Source organism: Erpetoichthys calabaricus, chromosome 12 (genome assembly GCF_900747795.2).
Source record: "Erpetoichthys calabaricus chromosome 12, fErpCal1.3, whole genome shotgun sequence".
Taxonomy (NCBI): domain Eukaryota; kingdom Metazoa; phylum Chordata; class Cladistia; order Polypteriformes; family Polypteridae; genus Erpetoichthys; species Erpetoichthys calabaricus.
Genome location: NC_041405.2, coordinates 2,065,273 through 2,092,645, shown reverse-complemented (window position 1 = coordinate 2,092,645; position 27,373 = coordinate 2,065,273). Strand labels below are relative to the sequence as shown.

At 41.8% G+C, this 27,373-nt stretch overlaps 2 protein-coding genes across 2 annotated transcripts; one reads left to right on the top strand and one right to left on the bottom strand.

The window, feature by feature from the left end:
* The first annotated feature begins 2,708 nt into the window (after positions 1 to 2,708).
* LOC127525832 (tripartite motif-containing protein 16-like) lies at positions 2,709 to 11,372 on the top strand. The gene is made up of 6 exons (XM_051935154.1): positions 2,709 to 3,371; positions 6,831 to 6,926; positions 7,348 to 7,581; positions 7,677 to 7,830; positions 7,939 to 7,998; positions 10,143 to 11,372. Exons 1-6 carry the CDS (start codon positions 2,784 to 2,786, stop codon positions 10,688 to 10,690), a joined length of 1,680 nt encoding a protein of 559 aa, XP_051791114.1. The 5' UTR covers positions 2,709 to 2,783; the 3' UTR covers positions 10,691 to 11,372.
* Positions 11,373 to 13,519: 2,147 nt separating this feature from the next.
* Positions 13,520 to 24,326, bottom strand: LOC114661671 (tripartite motif-containing protein 16-like protein). Its single transcript, XM_028814833.2, has 5 exons — positions 23,567 to 24,326; positions 22,408 to 22,497; positions 21,205 to 21,397; positions 20,746 to 20,793; positions 13,520 to 16,370 (listed from the first exon to the last, which is right to left on the bottom strand). The coding sequence occupies exons 1-5, from the start codon at positions 24,155 to 24,157 to the stop codon at positions 15,820 to 15,822; spliced, it is 1,473 nt and encodes a 490-aa protein (XP_028670666.2). The 5' UTR covers positions 24,158 to 24,326; the 3' UTR covers positions 13,520 to 15,819.
* Positions 24,327 to 27,373: the final 3,047 nt, after the last annotated feature.

Here is a 27,373-nt window from a genome sequence, read left to right as displayed (position 1 = left end):
GTAACGTTACAGCAAAACCGGGTGTCCGACGTACACACACCTTCCTCTGATCTCGTAGAAAATGGCAAGTGGCTCGTGAGACGGGCCTTGTAAAATGAAGCATCCATTGCACTTTGCAAATAGATAGGTAGATATAAACGGCACTACAGTATATGATAGATAGATAGATAGATAGATAGATAGATAGATAGATAGATAGATAGATAGATAGATAGATAGATAGATAGATATGAAAGCCACTATATAGTAGATTGACAGGTAGGACTTTATTTGTCCCCATGGTTAAAACTGGCTTTTTACAGAAGCTCTTTAAATAAATAAAATACAATTATTTGTAAATATAGTCCTGCACAGATTGACATCTAAAACGATGCTTAAGTTTACATGCATTTATCTATTTAAAATCATTGTTTTAATCATCTATTGTATTACAGGGTTTTGACTGTGAAAATACATCCATCATCCAACCCGCTACAGTAATCCCTCACTACTTCGCGGTTCACTTTTCGCGGATTCACGACTTCGCGGGTTTTTAAATACAAGTGATTGCCCGCCTATCGCGGAAATTATGTTTCAGACCCATCAGCAACAGCAGAAAATCCGCGATATAGAAAGACCATATAAATAAACATTTTTATAGTTTAAGCCTTAAAATACCCATCCCACATGCTTTAAACACATGTAAACTTATAAAACCCACTTTGTTAACACATATGATATGTGGATGTCGGGCTAAGGATATGAGTAACATCTCACTATTATAAAACATTTTAACCTCACGCAAGACAAGACAGTGAGACAGGAAAATTGGTGATGTACATGCTTTTAAATTATTGACAGGCAGAGCGACAAGCAGCACAAAGCCAGCACAAAGTCCACTTCTCCTTAGCGTTCATTCAGCTCCCCACCCCTTTGACAATGCGAGCTGCGCCTCCGGGGAGGGGGGTTTGAGCGAACGTGCGTTCAACCCTCACGCACACACACACACACACACTCCTCCTTCTTCCTAACGCGCAGAGCGACAAGCAGGCATTTAGGCAGAAGCAGCACAAAGTCCACTTCTGCTCAGCGTGAGTTCAGCTGCCCCCCTTCACAAAGCGAGTGCAGACACATTGACGTCTGATCGCTGTGTGCAGTGTGCAGTGCTGGTCTGCGGTGTTTAAGAATGTAGAAAGTGTTTAAGAGCATAGGAAGTGTTTATAAGAGTGTGGGAAAGGTTAACAAGAGAGTGAGAAAGGTGTATAAGAGTGTGGGAAGGGTTTATAAAGCCTTAAAATATGTATAAATAATAAAGTAAATATAGGTCGCTACTTCGCGGATTTTCACCTATCGCGGGGGGCTCTGGAACGTAACCCCCGCGATAGGTGAGGGATTACTGTATATCCTAACTACAGGGTTCGCACACACACCAAGCACATAGGGACAATTTTGAAACGCCAATCCACATAACCTGCATGTCTTTGGACTGTGGGAGGAAACCGGAGCACCCACGCAGAGGAAACCCACGCAGACACGGGGAGAAGATGCAAACCCGGGTCTCCTGACTGCGAGGCAGCAGCGCTACCCACTGCGCCACCGTGCCGCCCTGTGAAAATACAGTTACTGTTTGTTTTTTTTTTCCGCATCAAGTTGAGTTTTTGGGTTCCTATAGTCCTCCTCCTTTCCACCCCACTATTTGGTCACTTATTGCTGGTGTTTGTGGTTCTCCGTGTGAATGAAGACTTTGTAATATTCATACGATATCACACAAGTGACCGTCAGTGTCCCTGTAGTCAGGATTAACTGTCATCTAAACACACATAGAAGTGACGGAATATGAAAGCTGCAAACTGAAAGTGTCCCACAATGCAATGCAGTCCATATAGAACTCTACAGTCGTTTGCTGTCTTGTGACAGATGATGGCTTACCCTGCTGTGATTACACGATGCTGCCGTATTTTATTGTGAAGAATTACAGTTAACTCCGCCTTCCATGCAACATTGAACACTCTTTTTAATATTAGTCTGTTTTTAATCATGAGTAAACAGCACATTCACAAAGAGAAACATCCCATAGTGTTCCGTGTTTCAGAATTTATAAAGCAGACTTCCAATACTTTGCACATTTAATAAAAAAATAATAATAATTGCAAAGAGAAAAGGACATTGATATTCGTGAAATGCATTACCTGATAACTTCAACTTTCTAAATACTTCATTTAATATTCATTGTATTGTGTTTGTATCCTTTTATTTTCTTTTGTTTCCTTTATCTTTATTGTCGTTCACATCTTTTCGATAACAATCCTCGGCCACAAAACGGCAGTCCGCCAACGCCTGAGATTTAGTTCTACAGCGCCATCTTATAGAAGGAAATATTTGCAACGTAAAAAGTTTAAACCCCGTGAGAATTTGTAAGGAGTTAGAAATTAATATTATTTTTTAATAATTTGAAAATACGCGGAGTCAGCTGATCGTCGCTGTTCTACTCGTTTCTTCTCAATGATTTGCCTGCTTCTCGTTTTATTCTGTTCTCCTTTTTCTGTTACTTGTATCCAGCACCGCTGCTCGTATTTCATCACTTCGCATTTTTAATCATGAAGTACACTGAAATAAAATAAAAATAAAACGCCGGCACAGCTGTCTTATGAGAAAGCAGGCTTATATGCAGAATGCTTGTTTCTAGGTGACAGCCACGTGGTTGCCAATCAAGCTCAGTTGTGCCCCGCCCACCTGGAAGTCATCGACGAGTTTTTCACATTCGAATTTTAACGCCGACCTTTCACTCGAGATCGTCGTTCACGATGGCAGCACCTCAGCTTTCTCTGTCCACTGATCGGTACTCGTGCTCGGTGTGCCTGGACGTCCTGAAGGAGCCCGTCACCATCCCGTGTGGACACAACTACTGTATGCGCTGTATAAATGACTACTGGGACCAGTCGGACAAAGAGAGGGTCTACAACTGTCCTCAGTGCAGAAGGACATTTAACGTGAGACCAGAGCTCAACAAAAATGCAATGTTAAAGGACATAATTGAGAATTTAAAATCCAGGGAAGCCGATGTGGACCCAGCCTGGAGTTGTGCCGAACCTGACGATGTCCCCTGTGATGTTTGTCCAGTTAGAAATCGGAGAGCCGTGAAGACCTGCATGACCTGCATGATCTCCTACTGTGAGACTCACCTGCAGCCACACAAGGAGAATGGCGCCTACAAAAGACACAAACTGGAGGAGCCGACTGGAAACCTGGAAGAGAAACTCTGCGCAAAACACCAGGAGGTCCTAAAAATCTTCTGTAGGATCGACGAGACCTGCGTCTGCTTGATGTGTGCGGTGACCGAACACAAGAGTCACGACACGGTGACACCTGAGGAGGAGAGAGCGGAGAGACAGGTGAGGTGATGGGGTCAGAATCATCTGGTGGAATGACGCTCTTTACTTTATTATGTGATATTATGAAAATGTCCAGCTTCTCAATAGTCAAAGAAATTAATAAAATGAAATACAAAAACTGGGCAAAGATGGTCACACACTGATGGTCAGAGCTCCTCTCTCACAGTTCTTCAAAAACCTGCTTAAGATGGTGGCCCCCATCTGTGTGAGTTTTTGGTATTCTAAAGATGTGGACATTTGGTTCATTGGGTAACCAAGAGTGTTTGTGTGCCCCCGTCTGAGGGAGAGTGGCATCCCACCCAGGACTTGCCCCTGCCAGGGCTGGCTCTACCATTCAGGCAAAAGGGTGGGGTGGTAAAGTCTGAGGGGGGGCCATTTTTGTAGCCATCACAGACCCTGATTTACAAACACTTAATAATACTTTTTGTTTATTCGTAGGTGACTTTCTAAACACTCAAGGACACCAAACAATTGATAAAACACACATTATAAACAAAACTAAAAATACAAAATACACTGCCAGGGAGGAACTATTCATACCCCCCCATACCCCCCACTATTTAATGTAATATATGTCTGTCTTTATGCTGAAGACACCAATGGGGAACCTGCAGAAACCCATCTGTTTGGTTCAATTTACGTGTATCTGTGTGCTTGAAACACCAAGGGGACCCGTCGATTTTCAAATATTAAATTTGTATACTGAGTGCTTGAAATGCCAAGTCAGACCCCCACCATATGATATCCATATATCATCACAATCAGAATACTAAGGGGGACCCATTGGTTTGTGAAGATAACATCCCTAGACTTGACTTCACGGAATACCAAGCGAGGGGGCCGCTCTCCGATGTAATGTACATATAACAGTGCCCTCAAAACTCTTGAGATTTTTCTGCAACTTTTACAGCTTTGTCTGGGGTTGCAAAAATATTGAAATATCAATGAAAGAAAACTCAACTTACTTCACATGATCCACATATCAGATATATAGTCATATGCTCAAACACGTTTGTTTTTTGCTAATGTATTTTTAAATAAATCGTTTCCAGAAGATGGACCTCCCATGTATGCCCGTGGCGCCTGCTCCAACTGGTTTGTGCTTTTGAATTGAAGACCCCACTTCCCTTTCCTTCCACGGCTGGGTTTTGGCTTAGGCTGGGCACACACTGTGCCATTTTTAGAAGTTGTGGTCAAGCAGCTGCTCACACTGCCATACATTTGGTCCGAATGACATGCCATGACATGGGTGCTTGGACTCTGCGTGTACATGGAAGAGACGGACAGGTTACCCATTGACATTTTGCAATCAAGCTTTACCCATTCATCATGAAAATATGGCCATGGGCTTTTCAAAATGGCAAATGGCTGCATTGCTGATTTTTGCTTTACTGTGCTCAGAAACTACAAAAAAAAAGGGTCATTATTGGACAAGCGGACGGTTAGGAAGGTGCGAACAACACGCCCCGTCTGTTTTACAGAGAATTGGAGGTACATAATTGACATAATTTACAATACAACACAATACAATGTATTTTTCTATAGCTCAAAATCACACAAGAAGTTTCACAATGGGCTTTACCAGGCCCTGCCTCTTGACAGCCCAGCAGCCTTGACTCTCTAAGAAGACAAGGAAAAACTCCCAAAAAAACCCTTATAGGGAAAAATGGAAAAACCTCAGGAAAAGAAATTCAAAGAGAAACTCCTTTCCAGGTAGGCTGGGAATGTAGTGGGTGTCAAAAAGAAGGAGCAAATACAATACAATACACAGAACAGAACACAAGTCATCATCAATACAATATAATAGTAAAATAAAAATATTACAAGTACGGAGCAGAATTCAACAGTAGATGATATCTTGTTCAGAATACTGGAGAACTCAGCCATCAAGCTGCCTCCCCCTATTGGCCATTCCACTGCTGAGTCAGCTCTGGGCCAGCCAATCCGATGAAAAGACCCCTCTACCCCACGATTCCTGTGATCCTCCACCAGAGATGACCAAGTGCCACATTTGAGTACCGAAAAGAGAAACAGAATATGTGAGGGTTAGTAACACATTATAACTATCATGTTACTTATGTTTTAGTGCCAATGACTGACAACAGAGATGCAGTCTGTACAGTTAATCAGCAGCTCTAGTCAGGGTGTACTAAACTGAAGTAGTGAGTCTTCAGCCGGGATTTGAAAGCTGACACCGAAGGGGCATCTCTTATAGTAGCAGGCAGACCAATCCAAGTTTAGGGGAGTCCTGTAACTAAAAGCTCAGCCTCCCACTGTTATTTTATTAATCCTTGGAATCATAAGCAGACCGGCATCTTGAGATCTGGTTTGTAAGACATGATAAGTTCAGACAAGTAGGCCGGACCTCGGCCATTTAAGGCTTTACATGTTAAAAGGATGATTTTGAAATCCGCCCTAAACTTAACCGGCAGCCAGTGTAACGATTTAAGAACTGGAGTGATGTGTTTGTATTTTCTTGTTCTTGTTTTACTATTGTGTGTGTTTATTTTGGGTTCTTCCAGTAAACGCTTCCTAAGGTGCTTGTTTCACTAGCTATGTTTGTGTATTGCTCTGTGATATTAGCTTCTTAAAATCAAAGTGTGAAAATGAGCAGGATGACGTCAATCCCCAGGGTACAATGTCCAGCCGCAGCACCACAACATACTGAAATGTGATGCCAGTCATTTCTCCCTGCTGTTATACCTGTTCTCTTCAAAGTCAAACTCAATACATCATCTGACTGACCCGTCGAAAATAATTGTCAGGTCCATATATGCTGTTCATTAATGGAGTATCCTACGGATCTCAACTGCTGCTTTTCAAACTCAGTCTTCATCGTCAGTACCTCTGCTTACCGACATCACAGTTCTGCTCAATAGGCTGCGGCTGTTGGTATTAAAAAAAAAAGATGGAGCTTATTGAGGTGAGCACTGAATCAAATATACTCCTGAACGATGGTCAGACTCGTTTACTTTTATTTTTAAATCAGGAACAGAAAGGCTCTGAATTACTAAGGCTACGTCCACAAACTGCATTTTTTGAAACAAAATCAATTTCAATCTCCGTCCACATGAGCATTTTCACATCGTTTACAAAGACATCTCCGTCCGCAGTAAAACGACCAAAAACATTTATGATGCAGAAGTCCACCTACACTGGGCATTGGTGAAAAAATCTCGGAAAGGACCTGGAAATTTATTGCAAAACAGTGTTAAGCATTAAATTATTTGACTTTTGCATGTATACAGGCGATTCAAGCTGTACAAAATGCAGTTTACGGGTAAGAAATACTAAAAGTGCCATGGAAAGCACATTCAGCTCCAAGATGCCAATCTGAGGTCCTCTCGTTCGTCTTTCCTTCTTTGTTCCTCTTCTATCCTTTGCATCTTACAGTGGACTCCGTCTCATCAATTTCTGTTCACTCCTCGCATGTGTCTCCTTCATTTTGTCTCCTCACAGACTCAGCTGGAAAACAAAATGACTGAAATGAAAAGTCAAATGGAGGAGAAAGAGAAGGAACTGGAGGAGATCAAGGATATGGTGATGGTGATTCAGGTGAGTCTCGTGTGCTGCTCTTATGACACGATGAAACTGAGCGACGGGCAAGAATTGTACAATGAGGGGGGCTAAAACATTTTTATTCTATCTCTGTGCCTTTATTACATTGAAAAGTTTGAAAATGAGCCGTTAGAACCTTTGACTAAATATCTCAACGTGCACAGTAAAAGTGTAGGCGTTTAAAGCAGAACATCAGTACTTTGAGAAACGTAAGCCCGGCATATCAAGGCAAACCTGCTCCTTGTGCTTTGCTGTCTGCTCATCAAGTCCAAACTGACTGCTGGCAGCTCTCCCTTTACACGTTTCCACTTTGTGATTCCTCTGCGTTTATGCTGACAGCAGTCCTCAGTGTCTCCATATTTTGAAGCTCCTCTGAAGCACGTGGGCCTCAAACTGATTTCTGTCATCTTGTAATCAGATTTCTGCTGAGAAGGAAATTCAAGAATACGAGAAGACCTTCAGGGCTGTGCTTGAGTCCATTGAGAGGCTGAGGTCAGAGGTCACCATGGTCATTAGAGAGTATGAGAGGAGGGAAGTGGGAAAGGCCGAAGAGCTCATCAAGCGACTGGAGAAGGAGATTGAGGCACTGAAGAGGAGAGATGCTGAGCTGGCCGAGCTCTCACAGACAGACGACCACATCCACTTTCTAAAGGTGAGAGGGACAATCTAAAGGAGACGGGCAGGCCTGTTTGACACACACCTATTCTTGGCTCTTGTGTTTGTCTTCCTTTTCCTTTCCTGTTGTAGAAGTTCCTGTCTTTCTGTGACCCCCCTAGAGAGGAAGATGGAACTGACATCACCATTGATATCGATATTTTCCGGAGGACTCTGGATCTGTGTGACCTGATGAAGAGTCTGGAGGATGTCAGTGACTGGGAGTTTGTGAAGACCAGTGAGACCGGTGGGTTGGGTGTCCTCATGACACCTCCTTAGTAAACCCAGTGAGATAAAAGCTGTTCAGCTTGTCACGAGTGCTTGAGGCTCACTACTTTTCCATTTCTCTCCTCAGGAGCTGATGATTCAAGTCACATCCTGCAGAATCTGAGATGTAGAAATCACCTTTTAAAGTGTAAGTCTCATTCTAGTTTGTCTGAGTTTCGTTTATTAAAATAGATTTTCATGATTTGGTAAACCTGAAAAAAGCCCAGCAGTGTAACAGCATTAAGATGGTCAAATGTGTCCGCAGTGCACCAGGGAAAGAGTCAAAGTGTTGTTTGTGGCTTTCGTTATGCCGTGAGGGCAAGAGAATGAACCAGGAGAGAAACAGGAGTCAAAGCAAAAATTCGTAACTGAATAGACGAGAAATCTAAACAATAAAATAAAAAATGTAATCCTAACTCATAGGCAAAAACCCAAAGCAAACAAAAGATCAAAAAACCAGAAATACACAAATGAACTCTGTTGAGATATCCACAAACTCGGACAATTAAAACCCATATCCCCAGAAATTAAGTCATTCATGACTTCTGGCAAATACGTAGTGACCATTTGACAAAACCATGCAAAGTGATGGTACCAGTATAAAATGAAATGGTAGAGTGGGAGAATGCAAATAAATAAATGCAGTACAGACAGTTTGCATTATCTGTAGGGGTTACGTTCCTGAAAAAACCTGCAGAAATGGAAACCGTGGATAGTGAAAATCAACTTAACTCATCACAATGCCTTTTTGGTTAATAACACTTGGCAAAACCCTTCCATTAAACAGAAAAAGGGAAACGTGGGACAAGTGGGCAGGGTCAGGCATGGAGATGTCAGATGGGACACCGTCCCTCCGCTCTCACCCCTTCCGTCTCAGTAGTGATCCTTCTGCAGGTTCACCGTTAGAAACCTCATTGTGAGTTCGTCAATAGCAGCAGGGCTGACTTGAAGACCTCACTAAATCAGCATTAGTGACGAGTGACGTGTACAAAGAGCTGGGACTTAATCAAGCTTATGACTCATACTTAACTGGGGATTTCCTTCTGTGCAGGCCCCACTCCCCATCACAAATGGGGTTCAACTGCTCGCCCCGTCTTCTCGGCAATGGGCAGACAACTCGTTAATTCGTTCAGTCGAGCCCCAGACATTTAATTGCAACACAGATCTTTTATTGCTCAATCTCACAAGTTGCTGTTGCATGCTAGTCCTCTCTGAATTTATTTTGTCTACGGTGTGTGGCCACAAGTAAACGGTGTGTATCACAAAATGGGTCACACTTCTATACAAACTGATAATCAAATCAATGGGAGCAAAATCCATGTAAAAATTTACAGTATACTAAAACATCTTCAAATGATAAATCTTACCCCTAGAATGGCTATAATGACCTCTGAAACATGTACAACAAAATTAATTCCATGAACAAACTAATAACATAACAACGAACAATATCCAGTCACGACAGCTTTGATTTTACTTCACCAGGTGGCGCTGTTACTCATTAACTCTGTGGTGCATCCTGCTGGCTTGTTGTATCTCCACAAATACGGATGTCAGCAACTGTTTAACAGTTCAGTGCCTATAAATCAGCTGGGGGGAGCATTCCTTATAGAAAGGCACTATAAAAGATTAAACCTGTGTTTTTATTTTTTCTAATTTAGTTTCTCAGTCCTACACATGAATTAATTTGCCTTTAATCTTTAGATATTTCTTCTGACAGTTTTAAAGGGCCTGAACCGTAAAGTCACATGGAGGACACTGTCCAAAAATAACGTCAAGGATTCTCCCTCCACTTTCTCCTTGACCCTTTGTGTCTACTCCTGCTCTCCACGTCACTCGAGCCCTTTGTTCCCACTTCTCAGCTCTTTCCTTTTAACCCCTGGCTCACTCTTTTTGCTTTGTGTCCTACTTTATCTCTCCATGCCAGTCACTCACTCAGTACACAGTCTCCACAGTCCATCTGTTCTGCATGGTGACCTCATGTAGACAGAACAACTGACAGTGGACCGCTGTAAAGATGGAGGTGCTTTTCACCGCTGGTTCTCATGAGCACCACACCTCTGACTCTCAGTACTTTGATGATAAACCATTTCATTTTATTCATGTCAGATGTTTGATTTCAAATTCACTCCTAGAGTCAGTGACATCACAGCAGTCATGTGATACTTGAGGGTTCATGAATGTCACAAATGGCATTTTTTGTGTTTGGTGCTCTGCTCCCCTCACTTCAGGTCTCATGTCTCACCGTATCAGCAAATTTCTGCACACATTTTATTTTGTCTCTCCATTCAGACTTCTGTCCACTCACCCTGGACCCCAACACGGCACACAGACTCCTGTGCCTGTCTGAAGAGAACAGGAAGGTGACATGTGAGGTGACAGAGAGCCTGTATCCCAATCACCCTGATAGATTTGACCATTGGAACCAAGTTCTGTGCACAGAGGCATTGAGTGGGACCCGCTGCTACTGGGAGGTCGAGTGGAGTGGAGACGAGACAGCAATTGGAGTCGCATGTAAAGGAATTCACAGGAAAGGAAACGGTGTCGAGATCCTCCTTGGGTACAATGACAAGTCCTGGGTTTTGTGCTATGATGATTGCGTATATGTTTTCTGGTTTAATAAGATGCATACTGTAATTGACGCCCCCTACAGTCACAGAATAGGCATCTATCTGGACTGTCCAGGTGGCTCTTTGTCCTTTTATGCCATCTCAGAAGACACAGTGACCCTCCTGTACAGGTTCAAGGCGTCCTTTGATGAGCCACTCTATGCATCGTTTCATGTTCCTCTACCAGACTCTAGTGTGACAATCTGCTCCCTTCTGGCCAGTAGCGAATGACATCTGCCGGTCACCTCACATTTCTGTCACACTGGCTGAATTGTAACTTTAGAGACGAGGAAAATTCCAGAGATCCACCAGCCTTCAATGTGGCTGAGAGAGAACAGACACTTTTCAGCTAAGTTCCCTTCCTAGATATTCCCAGTGAAAGCCCCTCAATCCTTCACCCCTATTTTGTGTTTAATACTCTCAATGACCACATGGCGGCAACCTCTTAATGGTTTAAAATTAAAATTCAGCCTCATGCGTGACAGAGACCAAAGCCATGGGGACAGACATGTCATGAGAGTCAAGTCCTTGTCATCTGCAATTTTTAGTTCATTTAATTTGGTGTCTTAAACGGGTGTTAAACGAGGTCAGGGCTGACTGGTCCACTCTTTCTGTTTGTTTTATTACGGTCCAGTCCTATGGCACAGCTCTGTCCTCACAGCACCAGGGTTCAGATCTTGCCTTGGTCAGGCTCAGTGGGGGGTTTCCATGTACCCTCAGTGTTCATTTGTTTCACTGAGTCTTTCAGTTTATCCCCCAAATCTCACAGATCTTAGTTTTAGATCCCCTGTTGTGTGAGTTCATCCCCTCCTCTGATGGATCAGCATCCTCTTCAAGGTCAACTCCTGCCTTGTTAACAGGAGACCCTGAGACTTCTCACCACTGAACAGTTGGTTTGAGGGGCTTGGATGGATGGATGGATGTGATCTTAATGTCACCGTGTACAGCTCATCACAACAGTCATATAAGTTCTAATTCTGCTATCCCACTATTGTGTAATTATATATTAAAAATGGAAGATGTCCCTAAAGTCACGAGTTGGACTTGAAAAGTGAATTTCTAATGAAACAAGCCCAGATGTCATCTGTTCTTCCACGTCTCTGTTATTTTATTGCCCTCTTTAATTGAGTTTGGAGTTGTGAAGTTCAGCATTGTAACCCAAAAGAGAAAAATAAAAAACACAAAGTGGCTTGGAGTTGTATTTCAGATTTTACTGTGTGAAAGTAACAATCCTTTAGATGAGGTTAGATTTGCAGTAACCATAACCCTGATAACAACACATCTTACGTAACTGAGCTACATAAAATAAAAACGAGAGTGTGTGTGTGTGTGTGTGTGTGTGTGTGTGTGCGTGTGTGTGTGTGTGTGAGCAAGTCCTTAGGACACACTGTCTTCCTACTGCACTGCTCCTCCTTTTGCTCTCTCAATCCTTCAAGGCATGAATTCCACAAGATGTTCAAGACATTCCTTTGAGGTTTTCGTCCATGCTGACATGATGTCATCACTCAGTTTCTGCCGGCTGCACATTCACTCCACAAGTCTCCTATTCCTCCACATCCCAAAGGAGTTCTGTTGGATTCTGATCTGGTGATCCTTGTCCTGTTCATGAAACCAGTTTGCTTTGTGACATGGTGCGTTGCCACGCTGGAGGTAGCCCTTAGAAGATGGGACAATTGTGGTCATTATGGGATGCACACGGTCAGAAACAATACATCAGTCGTGGCATTCCAACAATGATCGATTGGTGTTAAAAGTGTGCCAAGGAAGCATTCCCACACCATCAGCACCAGCTTGGACTGTGGACACAAGACCAGTTGGCGCAAAGGATTCAACTTCTGACCCCACCATCTGGGTACCTCAGAAGAAATCATGATTCATCAGCTTTCCAGTTTTGGTGAGCCTGTGCCAACTGCAGCCTCATCCTTCTGTTCTTGGCCGACAGGAGTGAAGCTTGTAGCCCCTCCACCTCAAGGTGTGCCGTGCTGTGTGTTCTGAGATGCTTTTCTGCTCAGCACAGTTGTAGAGGGTGCCATTCTGAGCTTTGTTGTCTGGTTAGACCAGTCTAGTCATTCTCTTCTGAAGTCTCTCATCCACAGATTTGCCATTTACTGGTTGTTGTTTTGTTGTTGTCTCCATTCTGAGTTAACTGCAGAGACTTCTGTGCGTGGAAACCCCAGGAGATCATCAGAAGTAGCCAAAGCAGCCGTTCTGGCAGCACCAATCATTCCCAGTTGAAGTCAGTGAGATTGCATTCTGGGACTTAAAGAGAAGATGAAGTGAAGCTCCTGACTCGTCTCTGCTCTGCAGGGTTTTATACGTTGTGCTGCTGCAACATGATTGGCTGATTAAGTAATTGCATTGAAAAACAGTTGGGCAGGCGTTCTAATAATTTGAGCAGTGAGTTTGTATTCTCTTTATCTGTAGGTGAACGAACATGGCCGCCTATCCATTTTTTCACAAATAATTGGGAGATTTGAACATGAATTATAATTTGGCCTATATATTACACTTTTTTCATAGTGAAAACACTTTCTCATCTGTTTTGTTATTGACTGTAAACACATATTTGTTACTACAGCACTTTTTCTGAATGTAGAAAATTTTAAAGTACAAAGTTTCACGACAAATTTTAAAAGATTTGATAGAAAATCTACATACAAATATATTAAGTAGATTCAGGAAGTATTCAGGCCCTGTCACTCACTGCACACTTTAATTGTTTTGTAGATTTTTTTCATTTTAAATGGTGTCACGTGTGTGCACACTGGGGACGGCTTAAGGGCTCAGGTGACAGTAATTTCCCCCCCAAACACAGGGTGGTGCTGTTTACTAGCACCGCATCTCTTCCTCCCTCACGCAGACCAGAACATTGACAGCATTAATGCCCTTGATGTCACTTCCTGTGTCCGCCCACCTGGACCCACCTCGTCCTGCCGGAAGTCCTTCTCCCTGGAAGTTCTGCCATCTTGGATCAGTCAGTTTTTGAGACACTTCACAGCTGGTGGTGTCTTCTCTAATGATTCATAAATGTGATGTTTTTGCCCATCACTGAGTAACCGAGAATGACAAAGTGAAGATGCGTTTGCAGGAAGGTTTGCAGATTTATTGAAAATCAAACACTGAAATCTCTCATACATCTCTAGCTCCATGCTCCTGTGAACACAACATTTCATTTTTTTCTTCTTAAAGTTTCTTTTTAAACATTAAACAACATTATATTTACAAAATTGAGGGTTTCAGTGCTTTGAAATATATATACTGTATATATATAAATAAAAAAAACAAAGTAAAGATCCTAGAAAACAAAGTTTAAGGGTCCAATTTGATTCTCCCTTTCCACAGAGGGTACACTGAGCTCTTTACACTTGTTATAAAGAATCCTAAACAAGTAAGTATGTTCAAATATTTTGAAGGTTTAATAAAAATCTACAAATCTATAACTATCACCTTTTATAAGATAGCTACATTCAATCGGACCTAAAATTAAATGAATATTATAATATCTGTCCTTCACAAAACCATTAATCATATCCATTAATAATTTCCTATTAATAACCTGGTGCCATCTTTCTTCAATCATTTTGTAAATATCAAAGTTATTTATTTTGCATAATTTTTCATTAATAATATTAATAACGATAAAACATTTTGTTTATAATGCGCCTTACAGAGCCCAAGGACAAGGTACAAAGCATAACAAAAATAGTTAAAAATACATCAAAACGTACTGGTAAAGGATAACAAAACAGAATCATACAAAGGAAGATCATGAAAGGAGAAGTTTTAGGTCTACTTTCAAAAACTGGTGGTGAGCATTCCAGAAGGTTGGAGCTTTGGCACGAAGGCTCCATCATCCGTTGTCCTCTTCCTAGTCCTGGGAATGGCAGGCAGAGGATCGACTGGAGATGATCGGAGCTGCGGGCAGATTTAGGATGTCGGAAAGATAAGATGACGCTGATTGTTTAAGGCTTTGTAAGGAAATGGAAGTACATTGTGATGAGTGCCAGATTCACGCGGGAGTCGATGTAATACCCCCAAAGATGGCGTTTTGTGTCACCAGGGCTTGGAACATTCTGTCGTTTGCTTAAAGCAGACTTTGAAAGACCAACCAATGAGATATTACAGCAGTCAAGCATGGATGTAACCAAAGCATGGGCTGAACATTCAACATCTGGCAAGATGGTCAAAGTTGGACTAAGTTATTAATGTGTGGAACAAATGGCAGAGAAGAATCAAGAAGTCTGAACAGGAATGTCATCAACTAATGATGCGAACTGGGCCATCTTCCCCAACTGAGACTAATTCACAATCAAAAATATTCCATTTTTTTTGTCTTTTCAGTATCTAATTTTAAAAAAGTAGATGTCAGCCATGACTTGATGTCAATCAGACAAGCAATAAGAGCAGAAGGTGGAAGAAATGTGGAGGTTTTTCTGTATATTTGAGTATCAACAGCATAGCAGTGATAGGCCAGGTGATGTGCACACATGATTTGACAGGAAGGAAATAGTTAAATATAAATTAGCAGAGACCCTAAAACTGAGCCTGGGGGACACCCTGAGTGACAGGTGCCATCGGTGAGATCCCATCACAACACACTGCTGCCTGTCCAACCAAAAAGACCTAAACCACAATACACAGGAGCAGGCCCGTATGACAGACAGTGTCAAAAGGAGCTCCAAGCGGTTTGGTGAACAAAATTGCAAAAGTGTCATTGAGGTGATAATTGGATATGACTGGAGGAGTCAACCATCTCTAGATTCAACTTTCCGTTGTAGGAATCCACTTAAATCAATCGTACGGCATGTAAGAACAGAAGAAATCTGACAAACGAGAGGAGGCCATTCAGTCCATCAAGCCCGTTTGTTTAGCTAATAGCTAAGCTGTCCCAAAAGCTAACTGGGAGCTGTCACAACTCTGAATGGGATGTTAGTCTGCACACACACTTAGAAATTATAGGTTTGGATCTGACATCTTACTAAAAACACTGGACTTTGAGAACTGGAAAAGAAAGTGGTGGAGTAAGAGAAAAACCCATACAGACACCTGCAAAAAAAATCACACAGAGATGGTGACCAGGCTGTCATCTGAACTCAGTGACAGTGAGGTGACAGTGCTAACCTCTGTGAAGCTAGACTGAATTAAATGAAATAAACAGGATTGGACTGCACGGCCATTGGGAATACCAAACAGAAACTGGAGGTAAAGCTGGAATGGCACCTAAGGTTGAAATGGAGGTTTTCATGGAGGTTCTCTGATGACTGCCCTCAAGGTTCACTCTTGAACTATGGAAAGCAGGGCAGCAAGCATGAGACTCCAAGTCAACAAGATGGCCTCTGTGACAGAAGACATAAAGAGACCTACAGGGGACTCAGGACACACTGGTCTGGTGGACAGATTGTTACACTGCAGTTTGCTCCAACCTTAAAGCCTGGATAGAGCGGCTCAGTGAAGGAGGCGTAGAATCTGTGCAGGAGGGTCGTGCTGTCTGAGATGCTATAAAAGGACAGGGAGCCTGCAGGACAGTCCAGATAGACGGCAATTCTGTGACACGGGGAGGAGCTGATGTCGATCTTCGTATTATTATGCCACACACTGTGACTGGAATCAGAGCAGTACAGACACCAGGACCTGTCATCGTTTCCAAGGAGACAGTTCATGCCCCATCCTTTGCTTTGTATCCCTTTATATGTGACTCCAATGTCAACCCCTTCTCCATTCCACTCCACCTCCCAGTAGTAGCGAGCCCCACTCAGAGCCTCCGTGCACAGGACTTGAGGCCAAATTTCAAATCGGTCAGGATGATCAGGATACGGGAACACTTTCCTTATGTTTGTGATCTTCTTGTTCCCTTCGGACGGGTGAAGCCTTCTGTGTGCTGTGCTGAAGTCCAGAGTGAGCGGACAGAAGTCTGAAATGGGAAGAAATTAAAGAAGTGAAGAAGTCAGCTGACACTTAGACACTGGAGACTTGGACCTGAGAGGAGCAAAGCGACAAACACAAAGAGTTTCATTTGCGACTCTTCATGAACCTCCGGGTGTCACATGACTGTTGTGATGTCACTGAATAAACTAATGAAACATCTGAGGTCAATATTGTGAGTCAGAGGTGTGGGGCACATGTGTAGTGGTCTTGTGGACCAGTGAGGGTGGCACCTCAGTCTGTTACAGTTGTTATGTGCCATCTTTACACATTTTATGGTGGTTTGCCGTTTTTGTTGAATTGGGGTGTTTTTTTGTGATTGCTGGGAGTTTTATTTATTTTTCTGTCACAGGGTACTAAATCTTCAAATGGGAGCTTATTTGTTGTGTTCTGTGGGTGGTACCCCTAGAGACAGGCCCACCCTCATGTCACCACTCCAGAACCCTCATTTTGCCTGTTTAAGACCCAGAGATGAAGGACCCAGGCGGTTGTGCATTGACGTTTTTTTTAAATTCTGTGTGTTTATCCTTTGGATGTTCTTTTATATTATTTATACTTTGCCCTTGGATTCTACTCCATGGATAAATGTACTGGGACTTGTTAACTTGGATTGCCTTTTAAGTAACTTGTTTCTGTTTGTGCGAATGATTTTGTAATATTTTTCTCTCTTTCTTTCTTTTTTTTATTCTTCATTTATGAAAAATCATTCTTGCCTTTTAGTTACACGACTTTCAACAGTTTTGCTTCCTTGCTGGGTATTTCTAATATTCCTCTGGACTCTTTTGATATTTTTCTCATCATTATAAGCCACCTTCCCATTTTTGGGCCTGCTAGGCCATAAGTCTGCAGGTAGCTGTTGGGGATGAACTGGTCAGAGGTGAGGATCTTCCAGGCCGGCTAGTGAAGGTCCTGGATTTCTTTTGTGGCTATTTCTGGAGGTCTCAAACCCCTTTAGCATGCCTGAGACAATAACAGTCAGGTGGGATCAGATGAGGTCAATGTCAGGAGGTCAGGGTGCGGGTCTGTGTGGGGAGCAACAGGAAAGAAAGGAGTGCCCTGTGCGGACTGTGGACTGAGTGGCCAGCTATGATGGAGGAATCAAAAAGGAAAAAATAAATAAAATAAAAACATTAAGGTTGTGATCAAAAGAAGAAAGTTGTGATCAGCAGACAGAGGAATAGAGGAACACGAGCAGAGAAAGAGCTGGATGAATAAAGAGAAGTGAGACCACTGGCCTTGTGTGACATGGAGGTTAGGGGGAGACACACTGGAGATGAAGGAGAAAGGGAAGATGGAAGTGATGTGTAAGTACTAAACGTTATGAAAGGAAGGTGAGGAACAAGAGAAGGAGGGGAATGAAGATTAACATGGAGACAGGGAGGAGGAAGTGGAGGACAATGACAAGGACAAAGAGGAGAATGAGGAAAAAAGACAAACTACTCTATGAAAGAGTAGAGGAAAGTAGGAATGCAAGAAACAACATCACATAGAAATGAACAGTCTGTGATATAAAACAGTCCTTCACCTTGAATTTGAAACCAAAATGTATGAGCGCTCAGAAAAAACAGAATTAAAAAAATATTTTGGTAGTAAAAATTGCACCAGCTGGTCTGTCAAACCAAACCGAATGTGAGGACCCGTCTAGTTTCGTATTTAGCATCAGGTGTGACTTGATAACAGCGTACATGTTAACCACTTGTACCATCCGACAAACCCTCACATCCTCAAAGTCTGAAACTTTTTCAGTTTCTTTCTTAATCTCTGTCTCTCAAGTTTGTTGTTTGCTATCGCCATGGAGCGACAAATCACCATTTCTTAAAATCTTTGACTGTGGACATTTTATTTCAAAAACAAAATTAGACTGCTTTCTTCCCTAAGCCTTCTCTTTATAACCGTAACCCTAATGTTCCTTGTGTGTGACATCAGCTTTATCCCTCTGTACTTTTCACAATCCTTCTCCATGTCCAGTCCTAGTGTTAAACTGCTCCTCCGTTGTTCTCTGCTGTTCTTAGATGTTCTGCAGTGGATCCCACCCAGGGCCGTCTTAATGCATGGGCATGCTGGGAAGTTACCTGGGGTCCCCACGAGCACAGGGGCCCCATGCTAATCTATGAATGTTGTGACTTGCTGTCAATAAATCAATACTCTACTATACTAAACTAGAAATATTTGTTATTTTGTTACAAGTGGACATTGTCATTCGCTTCTGATTTCGTATCTCATGTGCCTGTATTTGTGTACGGATCTCACGCACGACATAACGTAAAAGTGTCTACGTTACCGTCAGTTCAACTCAATTCTCTGCAAAGAAATTTCCCAAATGTTTGTGTTGAACACTTGATTAATAATAAATAATTCATAGTAATTTCATATATATTTGCAAATGTTTGTGTTTTTCAAGGCTAATGTTATATTGTTCAAATGTTTATATTGATTAATCTGTACAACATGTTTTTTATTGTTTAAACACTGATTATGTTGGACGTACCAATACAATAAAGATATGTTTAATTTTATTGACCATTTACATTTTTATTCCTGTGAGTGGTTGTGTAGCTAGGAGTGCCAGTGCACCAGACATAGCAGCACTAGAAAAGGTCCAGAGAAGAGCGACCGGGTATGATTAAGGGCTACAGCGGATGAGATATGAGGAATAATTAAAAGAGCTAAGGCTTTACACTTTAAGAAAAAGAAGATTAAGAGGTGACATGATTGAAGTGTTTAAAATTATGAAGGGATTTAGTCAAGTGGATGAAAATGATGACTTTAAAATGAGTTCATCAAGAACACGTGAACATAGTTGGAAACTTGTAAAGGGGAAATTTCACACAAACATTAATTCTTTAATAATTCTTTACATTTATATAACGCTTTTCTCACTACTCAAAGCGCTCAGCAATTGTAGGTTAAGGGCCTTGCTCAAGGGCCCAACAGAGCAGAGTCCCTATTGGCATTTATGGGATTCGAACCAGCAACCTTCCAATTGCCAATGCAGATCCCTAGCCTCACAAACATAAGGACGTTTTTCTTTACACAAAGAACGACAGACACTTGGAATAAGCTACTAAGTAGTGTGGTAGACAGTAAGACTTTAGGGACATTCAAAACTCGACTTGATGTTTTATTGGAAGAAACTAGACAAAGAGCCCGTTTCGACAACGTAAGATGAAACGGGAACGAGTGCAATAGTAAGAAGTATGAGCACCACAAACCAGATATAGGTGTATTGAATGAATGCATAATTAGGCCTCGAGCTGTAGTCGAAATCGCCTTTCAGGCCTCTAGAGCTTTAATCGAAGTCGCCTTTCTCTTTGAATTTTCACGCCCGTAAATCCGCCGCCTACCGCGATGTCGGTCTTGTAAGGTTTTTCGGGCAGCTGCACAGAAGGCGACTGCGCATTTGGCTTCGGACGAACGTGAGTGAGTGAGTGAGTGAGTGAGTGAGTGAGTGAGTGAGTGAGTGAGTGAGTGAGTGAGTGAGTAGACTGGCGAATTATATATAAGATAAGTGGATAGGACTGGCAGGCTTTGTTGGGCTGAATGGGCTGATCTCGTCCAGATTGTTCTAATGTTCTAATGTTCTATAATGCTGTTAAGATGGCCCTGATCCCACCACACTTCTCTTCTCCTGGACTCTTCCACATGCCTACTAGAATTTCATCTGGTCCTGATGCCTTTCTATTTTTTAGTCTTTCAGTGCCTCCTTTGCTACCTCCCTCCTTTTTCTTGGCCCACCGGCCATTGTGCATTGTATGAGCACAGTGCATTGACTAACATATAAAATACACAGACAGGTTACATTTTATAAAGCACCTTATTATCGTGAGTCCACCCAAAGGTCATTTAGATGTATGGCACCATCACACAATTCTTACCGTTAACACGAAAACTTTATAACTCGTGGTGGAAACTGTCTGCTTTTGGAAGTTTCCTTCAATGCATTAACCACTCGTTAATCTCGCTGAAGTGACGAGCACCTTTCACAATGTCCAAGGTGCAGAAGAGTCGCACCGGTGGTCAATCGATTGACATATAGTGAGGTAAAGTGATGTAAAGGTGGGCCTCACCTAATCTCTCCAAAGTAGAAGGTGGCTTTAAACAGACCTGAGTGCCTAATAATGTCAGTGTGTAACACTGCCACCTGGTGGACTTTAGTCAAAACTACTAAAATGAATTTCAATAGTAAGTATGGATATAAAACTTAAAATGTGTAACTGCCACTTAGAATTTGTAAATTTGGTATTTTGGTATTTCGTGCACTTTATTAATCTCCAAAGGGAAATTGTCATTTCACAATGCCTTTGGTAGTCAGAGTGCAGAAAAAAATTTTGATTATTTAAATGCATGAATACTAGAAGACTTACATTTTAAAAGGTCATCTCTGCTTTGAAGATTCTGCAGACTGTCAGTGCCTGTGGAGAGAAACAGAAAAGAAGAACATAAGAGCAAGTCTAGAGTCTATGGCAGCAGGATCGCTTCTTGGTCCACTTCAGCGTCCATCTGAATTTGCCAAGGAGGACATGTAAAGACACACGCAATCCACCAGTCTCACTAGTTTTCACAAATTGCCAGATGCTGATTTCCTGTACAACCATTTTCAAATGAGAAAGATCTTTCCTCAAAGTCTCTAATAACAATGATGCTGGAGGTGCCTTCATCTCCAAGAAGAATACAGAGAGGTAGGACCTTCAATAAGTGGAGATCAGAGGTATGGAGAACACGAGAGACAAAGACTTGTGTGTCAAAGAGGCCTTCTGGTTTCCTCTTGACTGGCAGGCTCACCTGTAGGAATGCAGTGTGGTCACCTGTCTTTGAAACCTTACCCCGCTCAATGTCTCTGCTCTTCAGCTCCTTGATCTTCTCCTTCACTCTCTCAATCAGCTCTTCAGCCTTACTCACTTCCCTCTTTTTAGGACCTTCAATCACCTCGGTGAAATGCAGCCACAGCCTCTCAATGGACTGGGGCAAAAACTTGAGGGTCTCCTGACATTCCTGCAGTTTCTTCTCTGTGAATCTCTGAATGGAAAAGAGCAGAACTTTGTTTCATTCATATATAATTTCAAAAAATTACAAAAAAAGATATCAGAACGGATGTAACACCAAAAATAAAATTGGCAACATGTTACTGGTTTTATAATGTTTACAGTTTTCTAATTAATCCAATCCTTCTCCTCCTCTCATGCCCCCTAATCACCTTAGTGACGTCTGACCTCAGGCTCTCAATGGGCTCAAGTAGAGACCCAAAGGTCTCCGTGTTCCTGCACTTCTCCGTCTGCAGAGTTCTGATTAGAAGAAGAGAGACGTTCACTTCAGCCCGATGTGCTTTAGAGGATTTGTGGTATTTGGTGACGTGGAGGACAAAAGAGAACTAGAATCATAACGTTTTAAATTATAAAGGGAAAGCTGCCACCAGTTTTATTAGGATTGATATGAAGGTGGAGAATAATTGGGAGTGGCTGTGGGTCTTTATAAAGGGTGGCCCACGAAAAAGTGTCCCGCCACTAACCAAGACGACTCCTGTCTTGTCTGCCGCCGGATAGACCGCCTGCCTCGTTTCCTTGCTATCTGATCCCTGGAAACCACTTTTGTGGTGGCAGTGTGCTGAAGTGGTCAATGCGTACAAGTGACAATTCTGCGGATTGTAAATGAACCAAAGTTGAAAATTGAAAATACGATACAGAGAATCAGTCCCATGATGTTGCAAAAAGTGTATGTGAACGTACTGAAACGGGCACAGAGATGTATTGACGCACAGGGAGATCACTTTCAACATCTTCTGTAAATGTGAGTACCAAATATGATTACCTTCTCTACACCACGTAATGCAGTCGTCGCAGTGGAGGCAGGCCACTTTCTCGTAGGCCACCCTGGTAAATGCAAATTTTTTCAAATGTGTGAAATTTACTGTTAATATTGATAATTTGACTCAAAGAATGTGATTTTTTTATTTTCAAACTTTTTCAGCAATAAAGGTAAATATTAATGTAAAAAATGTGTTACCGCTGCGCTGAACATGCAGGACTCACCTCAATTCTCACTATGGTCCCCAACTCATTTGGTTTCTTCTCTTTATCCTCCAATTTTTTCATTTCTTTGTTTCTCTTTTCCAACTCACTCTGCGTGGAGAAAAAATGGAGGAGAGACATCTTAAAGCAGACGGGTGTGGAAGAATGGAGTCCATCCAAAGGTTATAAGAAAGGGAAGAACAAAAGGAGAATGAGGAAAGAGAAAGGAGTGGACATCCATGGAGCAGCTTGGAGCTGAATGTGTGAGAGACCAGAGGGACTGGCCTGGAGGGAGTTTGTGGTCAACGGTAAAAATAAAGAGAAAAAGGAGAAATGGACCATCAGAATGAGAGCCTCACTGAGGAATCATGCGTTTCAGGACAAAATTCAGATCAGTGGTTCTCAAACTCTGGGGTGGGCCCCCCTAGGGGGGCACGAAGATGTGAAAAAAAGAAAACAAGAATCGAAAATATGAAAAATACATCTATTGAAACAAATTAACTTAAACTACATTCTGATACTAGAAAAATAAATATAGTTAGATAAACGTCGATAAAAGTTAAGTAGGTATAATAAAATATGCATCTATGATATATCATTAATTAAAAAAGAACAAATTGGTATTAGTGGGCTCCTTTCGAAAAAACGTTAGGAGGGCGCGATTAAAACTGTTATGAAAACTCAGGTCGCAAATACTTAAAGGCTGAGAAACGCTGATTTAGATGGTGGAGCGAAAGCGAGAATACCACCCATAAAACACATGGAACATGACGCAGGTTTAGATACACATACATAAAAAATAAAGAATACTGCAAATCAAAAGCAAATGAAATAGCTACACATATAGATAAGTCAAAATGTACACTAAATAAGCATCTGAAGCAGGACCTTGGCTGAGACTGACCAAGCGTCCACATATTTACTATGCAGAAGAAAACCAGATCACTGGGATAAAACTGACAAGGAGAAGGAAAACCAAACTGAAACCAGCCTGCCAGGGCTGTACGACAGGATCGCTGTTACATATTTGCCATTTCCTTTCTCTAATGTCTCTGACTGATAGCAAACAGACATCATTTCACTATGCACGAATTTCATTGTGCTCAGTCCTCAGAGAACATGAAGACACCTCTCTGTCCGGACCCCAGTAAACCCTTGCCATTCCCAGTCCTCCCATTACCTGTCTGCTTGCTCTCTCTTCCTCAGGTGTCACTATGTCATGCCTCTTGTGTTCAGCCACCACGCACATTGAGCAGATGCGGGTCTCTTCAGTCCTGCAGAACAATGTCAACACTTCCTGGTGTTTCTTGCAGAGTTTCTCTTCAAGCTTTCCAGTTGGCTCTTCCAATTTGTGTCTCTGCAGAGCTTCCGATTGTCTGTGAGGCTGCAGGTGAGACTCACAGTAGGAGGCCAGGCAGGTCAGGCAGGTCTTCGCAGCTCTCAGTTTTCTCCCAGTACAAACATCACAGGGCACATCGTCAGGTGCAGCATATATCTGAAATGGAGCAACCACGGCTATTGGTTTTGAGGCTGTGATGTTTCCTTTAAGTTCTGGCATCCCAGTAAATGTTCCTTTAAGTTCTGGCATCCCAGTAAATGTTCTTCTGGATGGACGACAGCTGTAGGCTCCCTTTGTAACTGACTGATCCCAGCAGTTGTGTCCACATGGGATAATGACTGGGTCATTCAGGATGCCCAAAAACACCGAGCTGGTGCACTGATCTGAGGACAGGGACAGATGAGCTGCTTCCATTGCGAATGAAGATGTCATCTGAAGCACACCTGCTGAGTTATATCTGAACAATATGGGTGTTGCTTCTGACGAAACAAAAGTGAAAATACTTTGAATGCCTTAATGAAAAGTTAACATACCTGACTGAAAGTTGCATGCCGCTACTCTGACAACAAAGCCTGATAACAAAGTGCGGTGGCATTTGTAAAACGATGCACCCATTTTCTCTACCTTTAGATGTGGCCAGTAATTCAAATGTTTATGGTTTTTTTTGTTGTGCAAAATAGCAAATTCCAAATTTATGTTGCAAATGTCTCACTTGTATGACAAAAAAGACAGCTTAAATAGAAAATGTGGACCCCAAAAGCTTATAATAGTTTTTAGATGTTAAACGTTTGGCCTAATTTGTAAGTTGAGGTACACTGAAGATGTAAATGAACAAAGTCAGATTTAACAGGGACATTTAAAACCAAAAATTACATCAGGAAATGATATATATGGTACTTTATACCCTTGTCACAGATAAACGCTACCACCCCAGGACACTAGGGGGTTCAATCGCTAATCACCTTGTCTATTTTTCCACCCACATCTTTGAGAAGACACCCAGTAAGGCCAAGTGACTCCACCACTTCCAGTCCCATTTTGGAAGTAGGAGATGAGCAACCCACAAGATGGCACTCCCACCCTAACACTTGACTGCTTCTTGCAGTAGCTTTGCCTTTTGTTAGTGGAACATCTTGGAGCTGAAGGTATGAGAGACCCGAGTGCCTGTTATTTATTTTTTTTGTTTCTGACTTTTTCAAGTAAATGGGCTGGCCTGGTTGACACCCTAACATTTAATTTTTTACTTTGTCAGCAGATGTACCAACTTGTATATTTTGCTTATGTTCCTCTTTTTCACCTCAGATAGCTCTTACTGATGGCAAACAGATCCCCAATACAAGTTAATGAAACATCAGAAGACCGCATACACAGATTGAAGTCCCTGTCACGAGGTATTTCAGCGCACGTGGGCAGGTCATCCTCTGTTGGCACACTGACACCTCAGCTTTAATAAATTGTTTCTGCTTTGTGAAGTCTTGTGAAGACCTGAATACAAGCAGAAGAGAGGCAGCGCATCATCTTGTCACTCTTCGCGATGCTTTATGTCATAACGGTTAAGTGAAATGATCTCCTTAACCATAAAAGTATAAAATACAAACAAGGAAAACAAAAGGTTATCTAGATATGAATACACAAAGTAAATCAACATGTACTGAGTATTTACCTTCCACTAAACTAAACCGACCTCACAGCTGCGTGATCTGCAGATTATGATGATTCACTATATAACCTACCATCAGTTGTAATCACGTTTGTATTTCACGCCTATCATTCCCAAACATCTGTCATAACTGACCAGCTTGGCAAGTCGTTTTTCACGAAAGTTAATATGGCCAGATATTCTCAAGCTAAGAGGGAATTACAGCAGTTATGTTAATTAGCACTTAATTAATTAATTAGGACCAGAGTCTGTTGTTGACCTTTTGCCCAGTCCTGGTGAGACTCTCTCAGTAATGGATTGAGAAGGTTCTATAAATGATCTACTGAACTCAGTCCATTGTGGGCCTGTACAGCCCTCGTGCACACCTAAATTTTATGCTATACATACATTTTCTAACTTGTCTCTTTTCCTGTAATGTGTATTAGGAGTGAACTTGTTTTTTTAAGCAGGAATTAGGTGAATTATAGAAAAATCAGAATTACCAAGGGGAGCTTGGGAGAAGACACAATAGGCATCCCAAATAGCTACATAGTAGTGGCCGAGAGCATTTCCACCTCTGGTAGAAGATTTAATTTGCTATTGATATTTAGGAATCACGTGGTTAAAATTTGTATGGTTAAAATTGCCCATAATAATGATTTGTGAGTCCAGTTTGTCTTTTTCAATCTCTGTGATTACACCTGCAAGTCGGCCTTAAACACTGGCAAAAATTACAGAGGAGAACTCGTATAAGAAATCACAGCCACAGGTCAAGCTGTAGCCGTGTCAATATGGGAAAGTGACCAGGACCTCCTTACATACCAAGCAGGTGTATTGATCTGATAAAATTGTGAGAGAAGGTCAGTCTAACCTTTAGGTTTAGTCTCTGAATAATCGAAACTGAAATGAACATCATTTCCTCAATGGAATGTCGACACACCGGTCTGCATGATGTGCGTAAATCTCTAAGACGCAGACAAAGAATGCGCAATGATGTCTGACACTAATGCATGTAATGTATGACTAGCGCTTTATCTTTGTTTATCCAAAATTGGGTGAAGTCCAAATTGAAAAAAAATAATATGGAAGATAAAGTAAGCCACAATATTGATTAGCAAATGGAGATCTTCATATACTGTGGTGGGCTGTCGCCTTGCCCGGGGTTTGTTTCCTGCCTTGTGCCCTGTGTTGGCTGGGTAAAGGATAGATGGATCTTCATATAACCTTATGAGAGCACATTCCTCTTGATAGATAGATAGATAGATAGATAGATAGATAGATAGATAGATAGATAGATAGATAGATAGATAGATAGATAGATAGATAGATAGATAGATAGATAGATAGATACTTTATTAATCCCAAGGGGAAATTCACATTCTCTAGTACAGGGGTCCTCGATCACCGTCCTGGAGGGCCGCAGTGGCTGCAGGTTTTTGCTCCAACCCAATTGCTTAATAAGAAGCACTTATTGCTCAAGTAACACTCCTGCTTCACTTTAGTGGTCTCGCTCGTTAAGATTTTGAACCCTTATTGCTTATTTTAGTCTTAAACAGCTGCAGTCTTGGTTTTTAATTACCAATTTTTAATCGCCTAATTAGCAATAACATGCAAATGACAAAAGAGACCAGCATGTCTCCATTTAGCTTGTTACCATTTACCTCTGTGTGTATTTATCATGCACTATTAGATTTAATTAAATACTTGGAAGGAAAGTGAAGAGAAAAAAGTGAAGGACTGAGAATTCCTCCTCCATTTTACCCTTCAAATCATTTGGATGATATCCTTAGAAAGGGGAAGAAAATCGAGGAATACGAGAATGACCTGACATAGCAGAGTTAAAGCACTAACAAGCCATGAAATTAAATTATTGGCAAGAATTGCTTTCCAATTAAGCGACCGGGTTAGAACAAAATCTTACAGCCACTGCGACCCTGCAGGACTGTGATTGAGAACCCCTGCTCTAGTAGAACAAACCCTAAATTGATCTGCAGATACTGAAAGTTTAC